The sequence below is a fragment of the Triplophysa rosa genome, linkage group LG19 (assembly GCF_024868665.1).
Source record: "Triplophysa rosa linkage group LG19, Trosa_1v2, whole genome shotgun sequence".
Lineage (NCBI taxonomy): Eukaryota > Metazoa > Chordata > Actinopteri > Cypriniformes > Nemacheilidae > Triplophysa > Triplophysa rosa.
The window spans coordinates 10,982,902-10,995,790 of record NC_079908.1 but is presented as its reverse complement, the minus strand read 5'-3'; the positions used below and the strand labels follow the sequence as shown (position 1 = coordinate 10,995,790).

Sequence of the window (12,889 nt, the reverse complement as noted above, 5' to 3'; positions counted from 1 at the left end):
TCACATAGGCTATTATTTATTAGTGCACTAAAAAAAAGCCTGCATAAAACAGAACATAAAACATATAGTATGCGGAGTCTTTGGTGACAAGACAATCATACAAATGACATTATGTCATTTGATTGCATAAATATTTGAACAAATACCCAACTTATCCATTATCTAGTGAGAAAACATATTGTTTATTATGCTCAGAAGTGGAACCATTTGTTAATAATTGTAACAAGATATTAAAACTGAGGAATGACAAAAAAAAATGAAAATGCTCATACATTTTACATACAGTTATAAATTACAAGACAGATTTACGTGCACGCAAAGGTACCGACATATCAAAGCAATGACATATGAACTCTGATGTACTCAGGTAAACAAAAATCAACAGCAGCACAGCAAGAAATTTTACATCAGCTCATGACGTAAACTTTGCGTGCAACAGCTCTCACAGTAGTACATGCTGCATTTCAACAGGAATGTCTTAAATATACTTCAGTGCACTTCAGGCAGTAAACGTGCTAGCTATGAGTGCTCTTCTGTAACAGAATGCATGTGCGTATGCAGTCACTTCAAAGCTTGGTCACGTTGCTCAGAGCCTCAGCCAGGGCCCATGCCTTTGCCTAAGGCTGGTGTCTGAGGCTTGTGACTGGGCTGCCTCTTCTTCGTGAGTCTCATTATCCATTCTTGCTAGCCTCTGCTCTTGATCTGGGTCTTCCTCACTTAAAACAGTCTCTGCAATATGAGGAGCCTCAAGAAAAATGGGAGTATCGTCTGTAGAGTCGCCTTGACCTGAAAGGGTCAGAAGGAAAAAGATGCTGTCTCCACTGAAATTTGCCTTGGTTATATTATGGCTATCTTTTGGCTGTTGTTTAATTTCAGAAAGTGTTATTTTTACCAGCTTCATCCTCTTGCAGGTGGTTTAAGTTATCTGTACCAATTACACCAGGAGTGTCCAGCACACCTGCACAAACACACGGTGTTATAATGTGTAACTGATAAAAATACTGTATATACACTGTACCTTGAAGTTGCTTTGGATAAATTAATCTTCCAAAAGCATAATTGTAATTGTTTTCACCTTTGTTTCGAATGCTACCTGCTTGTTTGGTTTGCTGTTGTGTGTCAGACGGTTCACTGCTGTCTTTTCCATACGTCATGTCTGGAGGACATTCAGAGGATGGTGCATTAGTGACTAATGTATTTGGTTGCTGTAATGATGTGTGTGCGGTTGAATGTGCTTACTGGGCGTGCTGGAGGACGAGTGCATGCGTTTACGTGCCTCTTCTTTCCTCTGCTGAAGACGTGTAGAGTCTCCCATCATTACCTACATGCAACAATGACAAATAGATATCACATTCTGTTATAACCCCTTAATCACTAGAATGATAAAACATTACCCAGCTCCTAACAAAAGACAAATGAAGGCAAAGATCAAGAGTACTACGCAGATGGTCGTTCTTACCCTCACTCTGACCTGATCTGGGGGGTAAAGCCCACCCCAGATGAACTGCAGATAACCGAAGAGAACAATTACACAGAGGAAGGTGAAGTTGCTGGCCACTCCGATGACTGCTGATGTCACAGGGAAATTATACAGGAGGTATCTGTTGTAATAGAAAAGTTGCAGGATGAACCTTGATAATGAATTACCTATTAACATAATAAATTAATAATCATTAAATACATTTGTGAATGCTATATAGGCTGCGCTGGAATAAACCAGTAAAACCAGACAATGATAAAAACCTAATTCCAGTGAAGTAGGCATGGATTCGGAGCTGGGCAGAGTAAATCTGGACCCTGCGGGACTGAATTTCGATCACAGCACCAACGGCAGGCTGGTACTGTGGAGACAGTTCAATATGATCCATGTGTTATGCAGTTTATCACCTGCACATTGTAGGCATTGTGTCTAAAATAAAAGACACCACTTACAATCCTTTACATATTTATTATATGTATACATACAAATTTGCATAATTGACATGATCAAAACTGGAAATCGCCTCATAAGTGTTGACACAATTCCATGTTAAACATTCTTGTTAAACATTTAAGAGATAACTCACAATGTCTGATCTGAAGTCTGGAAAGAGCTCCATCTCAATGAGCTGTTTCTGCTCGGACAGACCCGTGAGCAGGAGGGGGGAGAACAGCAGCGTACTCATGGTCTGCAGCAGGTTAGAACGGTAGTGCAGCATCGTCTGGTGTGACATAATAAATAAATGAGCTTTCAAGTAAATGAGCATAAATAAGTTTTGTTGCAATATAAAAGGTTGGGTGTGTGTTCCTAAATTGATTTAAAAGCACCTCTATTTATAACAAAGTTAAGAAGGACAACACATTCCAATCTGCCAGGGCTGTATTAGGTGTGCCCAAATTTGTCACTTTTAATTTAATGAAAGTGTGATGCATGACTAAATATCTTTGACTAAATATATTTTTCCTAACACTTATCCAACAAACCAGAGGTGGACGAAGTACACAACTTCCTTACTTGAGTGAAAGTACAGATACTACTGGTCAAATATTACTCCACTACAAGTAAAAGTTGTAAAGACAGATTCTTACTTAAGTAAAAGTACAGAAGTACATGCTTTTAAAAGTACTCAAGTATTAAAAGTAAATTTCCTTTATGTCAGTTGTGCATTGTTTTATTGTCGTAAACCTTATGCCTCTGAAGCAACCTACTGAATACACAGAGTAGCTCACAGTATCAGTTGTATTAAAGGAGTAGTTCACTTCAAAATTTGCCCCCATTGACTTTCCATAGTAGTTTTTATTCCTACTATGGAAAGTCAATGGGGGTAAATTTTGCAGTGAGCAACTCCTTTAAGAGCTTTATATGTTTAGCACATATATGTTTAGTTTAGATATAATCCTGTATGATCATTTAGCCTAATTATCCTCATTAGCCCCCTAGGCCTATGTATTTATGAGCAGTGTTCTTTTATTTTGTATATTCCCTTAACCAGTTTTAGCAGCAATTTACCAGTAAGTAATAAGGTTCTTGTAAATAGTAAAGTGTAGAAGCCATGTGTTTGTTGGATTTATTACCATTTGTATTACCATAATTTAACTACAAACATACTGTAAACTATAGCTAGTATAATGAACTATGTTCATTATATGTTTAGTTGCTGTGGTTTTACTAAAGATTATTAATTGGAGTATGGTTCCTATATATAGAAAATGGTAAATATGTTGATACTGTGGTTTTACTGCAAATACCATCCCTGCTGAAAAAAACAATGAATTTTTGAATTAGAATGAGATTTTTAAATTAAATTCCTCTTTGTAGTGTGTTTTGGGTTTTATTCCAATAGGATTTACCATCCCATCAATAGAATCCATCACATACAACTAGACAACAAGTATCCATAGTACAAGTCCCATTATAACCATTAAATCCATTACATTTTATGTTGTATTTTGGGCAGGGTTCTATTGTTTTTATTTCAACAGGAATACTTCAACTATAGTTACTTCAGTAAAAACATCATTCATTTTCCAAATCGCTTTAAATGATACAGCAGCAGATCAGAAGTTAACACGCACGTGTAGCTCAAGGTGTATGTGATGCTTATTTACCGTTTAGCCGTTATGCCGATCATTTTCATGACAATGTTTCAACGCTCTTTGACTGATCGTAACCCACAGATGATTACACCGCACTTTAACATGTGCCTTTTTCGTCTTTTATTGTTCTATTTGCCTTTTTAGAGCGCTATCAATGGTGTAGCAGCGCCTACGTTTACATTAGTTTAGCGGGGAAGATCCCAGAGTTGCCAGATTTGCATTAAAAAAATCTGCCAAATGGCCATTCAAAGCTTGCCGGAAAACCGCGAGCTTAGAAAAGCTGAAATACTTGGCAACAGTAAAAGGTCCTGGCAGATCGCAAGCCAGATAAATTGCGCACACAGGAAACCCCGCTGCATAGAAACCACTTTCTACTTTTGGACCTTTTTATAAATGTAGTGGAGTAAAAAGTATGATATTTGTCTTTCAAATGTAGTGAAGTTAAAGTACAAGTACTCAGAAAAAATAATACTCAAGTAAAGTACAGATACTCAAAAAGTGTACTTAAGTACAGTACTCAGGCAAATTTACTTCGTTACTGTCCACCTCTGCAACAAACCAACATATATAACCATGTAAATTATCCATATAGAACAGCAACATTTCTTCACTTACTGAGCGGGCCACAGAGGTCATGACTGTCCCATCTTTGGTATAGCAGGTCATTTTGACCATGAACATTCCAAGCTGTTCATTAACAGGAGATTCAGGCATTTCCAGCTCTAGAGAGATCCTGTAGGCTTGACCAGACATCATCACCTACAAAACATAATAGGAAATCTAATGTTAAATAGCCAATAATGATTTATGACAGAGTTAGATTTCGTTCTTCTCAAAATCCTCTTGTGCATCATTTTGGCCTTGTTACATAAAATACAAGGCAAAGCTTAAATGTTTATTCACTGCTATCATAATTATCATTCAGTAAGGACGTGTAACAACACCAGAGTGAGCATGTCTAGAATTTGGAGGAACGCCACCTCTTTTACAGTGGCCCCAAACCGGATTTGAACACAACATTTGATCAGTGGCTCAATGTCATAATGTGTTTCGAGGTCACTGTATATTTCTCATACATGATACCAGCTTAAACAGGATTGTGTACCTGGTCTTTGCCATTCTTCAACAGTGATATGTTAGCCGTGGGAAAAGAACAGAGGACTGAATCAGACGGATCGCAGTCTGTTCTGATAGAGAGGAGAGAAGAATCAACCACAAAGCAACAAACAGCAGTTGCCAGATTTCATTTATCAGCTTCATATGCCATAAAGATTTAAGTAATGACTCCATCACTATTTGCTTATTGGACCAAACTAATTACCAACTCAGTCATGCGCAAACATTACAAAGACAGGAACGCTCTCGATCAGCAACAACATATGCCTCTACCTGTAGTAGAAGTGTACCAGTGTGGCAAAGCTGACGGTAGGCATGTACGAATAGTAGAAGCTTCCATACAGGAAGATGGAGATCCAGAGGAGCAGCACCAGCACACAGAACAGGATGGCAGCCCTTAGCAGAGTCCTGCGAGCCTTCAGCAGGGTCACCGCTGCCACGTCCTGGAGCCAAAGCAGCAACGGTCCCATTACTGCCCCCATGGATGGCAAGCCTTCACCGTCACGTCTAAACGGGGATCTTTTGATGTCTGCACCGAGTCTGCCCCTCAGCCCTTCCACCGCAGGCGAAGGGCTCTGCTGCCTCTCTTCAGTCATATAAACCACCTCCTACAACCCCTGACTACCATCTGTTTATGAGTCTAGCTTGGATCATGAAGGACATGATGGCTAATAAAAAAGGAAATTCAACAATTTTAATTTGCATCTAGATCTTTATAGAGCTTGTTCTGTGGCTGAACAGATGATGTGCCAGTGTAGTCTCTGACCAGCTGACTATGCAGCTCCACAGTTCATCCACGAATGTTGGTAAAATCATACATTGACCTAAAAAAGGAGAACAAAGCAGAATTAGACACTATTTACTAAAACATTACAGTACAATAATTAAACTGTAATTGCAGAGTAATTATAATAACAAAACCTTAACACACATAATAAAGTTAGATAGTTTAGACTACACAATAAAATTAATCATAACATCATTAATATTCAAATCATTCAGACATCACAAGCAAAACAATCATATAGAACAACAAAAGAAAGATAGAATGAGGTAATTGTAAAAATAAAAAAACACAGTTTTGCCTTTAATCTTCATTTCTGCATGTATTGTAGCAACTCCAGTCCAGTGTCTGTTGAATTTCAACAAAAACAAAACACAAGAATGACAAAGTCCCCCATCAGTAAGGTGAAAGACAGAAAGAATGCAATGCAGAGATGCATGAAAGTTGTGGAAAAATCAGGCTTATATTCATTTTTGAACTGATCCTGTACGTGTAAAAACATTATTATGTTAAATTTTCTGCAAATAAAACAAGGAATTTGAGATAAGTGTTTTCACTAGTTAATAGAATGAAACGCAATCATAAACACGTACCTATAAATAGTAAATTCAGAAAAACTGAAAATAATTTGGGAGTGTTCTCCTGTTTTTGTCCGCGGTTGTATTACACCTTGACCAACTGTCATCCGTTTCGCATTTGTCCTTTCCTGTTGTCTACATCAGTTGCACTTAACATTGAGGACAGAACTGCAAACTTACCTTCTATAGTTGTAAAATAAGTTACGCCATGGACAAATGACTAACGTTACGTTACAAAAAGACATTTATGAAAAACTCTGCTAAAAGGTCCTCTCTTCCTTTCAGTTGTGTTAGGGTGACGCATAATTTATGCATTTTGGGGCAAGGCAGACGATCTTCAAATCATATTTAATCTGAAACAAAGGTAAATGTTTCTCACGGATTGTCTATAGATCAGAAAATAGCAAACGCCTCGTTAACTCAGTCGCGCCCTCTTCCGGTGTGACAGGAACACGACTACGGTAACTAAAGAGGTACAAGTTGATAATTCGTCTACGTTTTGAAATAAGCATGGCTAATGCAGTGCTTCTTTCTTATGTGTTTTTTTTCACATGTTGTAAATATATAAAAAGTTGTTTTGTAAGGTAAAATTACACATAGGATAAACGTCACGAAATGTTTATTATCTGAATGATTTATAAATTGATTATTTTATAACATGCGTACCAAAATTAGATACAAAATAAAAGAATAGCAAAATGTTCAAAGCACTTTCAAGAACCTTTTATTTTTCCCTTTCCAGCCGAATGTAACAGACAATCACTGAATTATCATTTCTCAGGAGGAAACTAGGGGGCAGATTTGCAACAATGTGAATGTAACATGAGAATGGATGCAGTAGCAGGATGGGGGGTGATAAAATCCCATCCAATCTGGAAGAGACCACTGAGTCAAAATGGTGCCACAGTACAAGGCAGAGAGGCTGAGACTGCAGCAGTTCCCATGGTAACAGAGCAGTGAGCTGTAAGGCTTAGCAGAAGAGCCATTAACAAAATAAATCAATATAATGATCAAACACCTCATCATAAATACATACAATACAAATCTATCTTGTGATATTCGGATTTTAAATAAATTGATTTTCATCAATGTAATAACCTCCCCCCTTCACCCACACAATGCTGTACAGTTAGTATGAGCCACTCCACATAACTAACCAATTCCAGTAGAGCCCCCCCTCCCTCTGGCACATTCCACTCATCATAGAGGGGGGTTTATGTATGTGCCAAGAGACTGGTGTGCATTGTAGCAGAATTGCAGTGCATTGGACTGTACAGAACTGGGTAGCATCCACACTGTCTATGAGGGTGCGGTCCGGCTGCACTGAAAGCAACATCACAGACAGATAGAGAGAGAGGAGCAATAAGGAGAGAAGAAGAGAAGGGGGAGAGATATCACCACAAGAGGAATACAGCAAGGGTAAGCAAGATAGTAAAGCGAGTAAAAGGGAAAAAGCCAAGAATAGCTGAAATAGATGAATCCACCCCTGTGGTCTTTTTCGGCTTGTTCTCCATTCACTCCCATTTTCTGCTTTGCATCTTTTTTGATATATTGCTTGCTTTTTGTATGATTTTGTAATGATGTGCTCATTTATACGTACCGGTCATTTATGAAACATTTTTAGGGATTTGGTTGATCTTGTAAATGATCACTTATATCTGTTTGAGCAGCTGTGATGGTCATTTATCTGTCTGGCCTAGTTTTTCTTGCCTGCTGGCAGTACGTAATGCCCATGTCTTTAAGTTGCTCATGTGTTTACATTTAATAGATGATGGTCAAACTGTTGATTTTTGTGTGCTGCTCCTACAAATGAATATGGTGTATTCCATGTGGTGGTTGGTTTTGCCTGCAGGCACATTCTACAGTGCAAAATGGGGCCGACATACCCCATACACTGCTGAAATGCTATTTTAGTAAGACTACTGATAGGACACATTAGATAGATATATTAATGCTTTAAGATGATAATAGATTTCTCTATTTATTTACACATTGATGTTCATCTATCAATTCCAAATGAAAGAAATCACAGTGAACTCAATAGATGATTAAATGTGTTGCTGCAGATCATTGCAATCCAAGGTGAGGTTTTGGTTTCCTAGGACATCAGCTTTTAGCAAAGCAGTAGTAAATGATCCCGAGGCCGGAAAGACGGGAAGTAAAGCATAGCGTATGAGACTTCTGGACCACAGGAGAAGCTTGAGAATGCAAAGAGGCTTGTATTTAAGACTGGCTGTTATATACAGTGCACATCCCCTTGAAACCATAAAAGTGTGATCATCATGTAGGAATAGCACAGATATATTTTACCAGATATATACTGATGTATTGGCCACCAATATTTATCAGGCGATTTTTGATTCATTTAAAACCATTTTGTTTCGGATATAGCAGGAAAAAGACTGTTATAAAAATACATTTTTGATTATTATTAAAAAACTTTGTGAAGGCATTGGGTTGTATAATCTAACGTTTTAGCTTTTATCTGTACAAAATATAGTTTATAAAATAAACATTATAAACAATGAAATGAACAGATTGCATTTTAGGGGGGAAGGCAGTTTTTAATTTATTCAGTTTTTGAAGTATTTTTTATTATTAATTTAGAAATTATCAAGTTATACAAAATGTATTAACTAGCATGTCAAATATGTTACCTCTGTTGCAGCAAAAGTAACCTATGAAGGTTGTCATGTTGCCTTATTTGTATTTTTATATATAATGTATGTTATATATCTTATTTGTGCCTTGCTTAATATGTTGGCTTTCCCTGTTGAATGTTAAATTAATCCATGTTCAGTGAAAATGATTTGATAATGCAATAATAAACTAGCTAGTAAACTATAGGATTTTTGAACTTTCCTAATTTAAAGGAGCAATGTGGAGATTTTAGCGGCATCTAGTGGTGAGGTTGAGAAATTGTTACCAACGGTTCACTCTACCCCTCCCTTTCAAAGCACTATGGTGGCTGACACAGAACTAAGATGTCGTCACGTTTTCACTTCTTTCCCGAAAGTGATCTTGTATTTATGAAACACGCTCTGTAGAGCAGTTTGTCCGTTTAGGGCTACTGTAGAAACAGCATGGTGAATTTCACGTAAGGGGACCTGCGGTGTATGTAGATAGAAATAGCTCGTTCTAAGGTAATAAAAACATAACGCCTCATTATGTAACCTTTATACATCTCTGAAGACATTGTTATGTATATTATACTGCATTTCTGTCAATAGATCCTCCAAAAAAATTACACACTAGACCAGGGATGTCCAATGTCGGTCCTGGAGGGCCACTGTCCTGCAGAGTTTAGTTCCAACCTGGCTCAACACACCTGTTTGGAAGTTTCTAGTCTGCTTTGTAACACCGGCCCTCCAGGACTGACTTTGGACACCCCTGCACTAGACCTTTAAAACATGATCAAAATAGTGATCTATTTTCATGACACAAGTTCAAATAAGTGAGGATGTGAAAAGTGAAGGTGTCAGAGTGAGCCAATGGTTGCATGTTAAAGTGGCCATAATTCAGACAGTTTCTGCATATCTCATGTTAATCTTGAGTACTTACAGAATAGTATCGCACCCTTCAAATATCCGTAGTCTTTAGTTTGATCACATTTATAAAAGACAGAGACAGATGTATGATTATTTCCGAAAACATACGACGCGCGCGGGGTGGATGGGGGGGCGGAACTAAAGCATGTGCGCACCCATTGCCAACAAAACCCAGACATATGACTTCACTTACCGTGCAGTTCATGCCCGGCATCTTTTAGCGCTGGGACCGCGCCATCTATCAGTTTCAAGTGAAATCCAGCGTTATATCCACCGTTTATATAACATCCATCACTAAAATGCAGTGAACAAACAAACACTCCTCAACTTCTCTCACTATCGCAAGAGTAATGAGTTGCAGCTGCAGGCCCACAATGCAGCCAATCTTGATGCAACACAGCTAATCTTCATGGTAAGCGGGTCTTCCTATCACTCGTCAGTTGACGCGTGGGCGGGCTATTTCTTTCACCTTGCCGTGGGCGTGCTTTTCCAGGAGAATTGCCCAATAAGGGACTAAGAAAAGTTGTTACGAAACGGATTTTCATGTTCGAAAAAAACTTTCCGAAACCTTTTCGAACGCTGGGGGAGTGTATCAAGTTTTTTGACAAGTTGACCATGTCAACCACGAGAAGACAGTTTAACGTTTTAAAAGTTTAACATTGATAATAAGTCAGAATGTATGAAACACCGTTGCATATCCCCTTTAAAATAGGTCAAAAAATCCTATTGGTGCATCCTTATATTTACTTACTTTTATTGTTTATAGCTCATGGGCAAAATGTTTCTCTCTCATTTGTAAGTCGCTTTGGGTCTGTGCTAAATTAATAAATGTAATGTATTATTCTGCTAATACTTCTTAAACAACATGAACACTTGCGTGCACTTGTGTGGTTAAATCATCGAATGTCATTGGATTCAATGGGAATGTTTCTGACTATGGCAGGATGAAAGGAGACACCCCTGTGAACAGCACCATGAGTGTCGGGCAGGCCAGGAAGCTGGTGGAACAGCTGAAGATTGAAGCCAGTTTTTGTCGGATCAAGGTGAGAGTCCCGACGTGAAAACAACACATGTAGCAAACAAGAATCATATCAATGATGATTTTCTCTGCCTGTGAATCTTCTTATACCAGCCTGTAGCCAGCAGACTAATTTGTATTAGATGTGATCAAAGATCTGAAACCAGGTTAATAGGTATGACCTAAATCTACAATCCCCCTGATAAATTTTGTCCTACAAGTACAATTCGAAGCATTCAACAGCTTTGAAGTCTTTAAGCATTGACCTCAACTTAGCATTTTGCACATGGGTAGAAAATTCCTAAAATACTGTTTAAACCAAGAGAATAACAGTGTGGTGTTTCAATCTAAGAGCAATGTCAAGGACAAAGCATCATCTGTAGTATACAGAAGAGTTGATGGCATTAATGCATTTACACAGCAATGACAATTACATAAGATTAAAGCTTTAGAAATATGGACTGTATATTATATTATTGCAAGAAACAAAGTTTAAAACTGCATTACCAAAAGCTGCATTTAGCTTCACCTTTATGCACTGCTGTGTCATTTTTGAGCAGACACGCAGCAGCCTTAGTGTGGAGATGATGTCCAGCTTCCTCAAAATCAATATTCACCCTAAAGCCAAATGCTTTTACTGTGAGCACTGATATTCTATCCTGCCTTCTCAGGTTTCTAAGGCAGCAGCAGACTTGATGGCCTACTGTGATGCCCACGCATGTGAGGACCCTCTCATCACCCCTGTGCCCACCTCAGAAAACCCCTTCAGGGAGAAAAAGTTATTCTGCGCTCTCCTCTGAGCAGGAAACAGGAAGAGCAGAATTAGCCCAATTTAGATTTAATGATTTGTGTATGCACATCACACGACACAACACTTAACAAAACACAACACGGCATTACACACTCAAAATCAGGATGAAATCAATTGACAGCACTACGGACAAATATCTATGATGTTTTGGAGGATATTGTTATTCTCCTGTTTTATAGGAAACCTTGTTCCTTTTCATTAGGGCAGGGGTGTCCAGTTCTGCTCCTTGAGGGCCATCATCCTACAAAATTTACCTCCAGCACACATGAACCAGCTAATCTAATAAACTCTGCGTTTGAAATCTCATACTGTGACAGTATGTACTAAATTAAATGAATTACCTACTTCTTTAACAATCAAACAGTATGTGCTATGTAGTATGTGTGGGTGCACATTTTTGGACATACTACATCTGTCATGTTTGGATCTTCATGTGACCCGTAAAAACAACCGTGAAATTAATTTACAAAGGTGTTGTCAAACTAGTATAGTTTAGTTGTGAGGAATGTATTTCTTGGTACTTATATCACTTCAACGTGATAAGTTCTTCTCAGCTCACGTGGCCTCATGGGTTTAAAAAATGTCCATCCGATGCATACTTAGAAGTATTGGCAGAACTAATAGACCTAACGGACCATTCCGATATTTCTGTTTCAGACATACTACTCATTTCACATACTATATACTATGGTATGCTATAAGTATGCCGTTTCAGATGCAGGGTAGGTCAAGATACCATAAAATTACCTGGCACGAATGTGTGATTCGGGTTGGAGTTAAACTAGGTTGGATGGTAGCCCTCCAATAAAATCACTGGAAACCCATGTGAAATTCAAAAATACTGATAAGAAAAATAAGATGTAAACTTATCAGTTAGAATAACAAACACACACTGCAAGCACACAATTTTGTAATCAATCAAAAGGAAAACGGCGTGGGACTGGATACTTCAATTATTTACGATTTCAAACATTTCATTATGTTATGGAGTTCTTCACATAGCGTACTTTGGTGATTTGCAAACTCTGTATGTATATTATGATTTTTTAAAATTATTTTGTTTGAGATGGCCATGTATGCTGGTAGACATTTCTGGTTAACTGTTAAAGCTTTTATAGTTTAATTACTGTAAGAAAGTGAGACTACTAATCACTGAAAATACCACCAGTAAAAATCCCCCTAAAGGGGTCTATGAGGAAATTGATGTCCTTAAAATGATTTTTTTTCTGACCAGTTAAAACAGTGGTAATTAGTCTAGTCTCTAGTTGTTAGTTTCAAGGGCAAACTAGAAGGAAAATCATAAAAATGTCAAAGCATTTTGTGGCCCCAGATGATGGATTAAATACTGCAGACTGCATTTGGATGATGGAATAAATTAAACGCGTCACTTATTGACAGAGGAAAATGACTACATGTATGATTTTAACATAACTCACTAAAAGCAGATTACAAATACAA

At 37.9% G+C, this 12,889-nt stretch overlaps 2 protein-coding genes across 3 annotated transcripts; one reads left to right on the top strand and one right to left on the bottom strand.

The window, feature by feature from the left end:
- On the bottom strand, nt 1–5,518 carry bscl2 (BSCL2 lipid droplet biogenesis associated, seipin). 2 transcript variants are annotated; one of them, XM_057359923.1, is made up of 11 exons: nt 5,459–5,518; nt 4,966–5,360; nt 4,682–4,763; nt 4,192–4,335; nt 2,067–2,201; nt 1,744–1,841; nt 1,460–1,601; nt 1,240–1,321; nt 1,076–1,156; nt 893–958; nt 1–786 (listed from the first exon to the last, which is right to left on the bottom strand). In XM_057359923.1, the coding sequence occupies exons 2-11, from the start codon at nt 5,286–5,288 to the stop codon at nt 587–589; spliced, it is 1,353 nt and encodes a 450-aa protein (XP_057215906.1). In that variant the 5' UTR covers nt 5,289–5,360; nt 5,459–5,518; the 3' UTR covers nt 1–586. The 2 variants fall into 2 exon arrangements, with proteins under 2 accessions (XP_057215906.1, XP_057215907.1); XM_057359924.1 differs by having other exon boundaries at nt 1,094–1,156; nt 4,966–5,512.
- A 1,782-nt stretch (nt 5,519–7,300) lies between these two features.
- On the top strand, nt 7,301–12,631 carry gng3 (guanine nucleotide binding protein (G protein), gamma 3). The gene is made up of 3 exons (XM_057360896.1): nt 7,301–7,473; nt 10,546–10,645; nt 11,292–12,631. Exons 2-3 carry the CDS (start codon nt 10,547–10,549, stop codon nt 11,418–11,420), a joined length of 228 nt encoding a protein of 75 aa, XP_057216879.1. The 5' UTR covers nt 7,301–7,473; nt 10,546; the 3' UTR covers nt 11,421–12,631.
- The last annotated feature ends 258 nt before the right edge of the window (nt 12,632–12,889 follow it).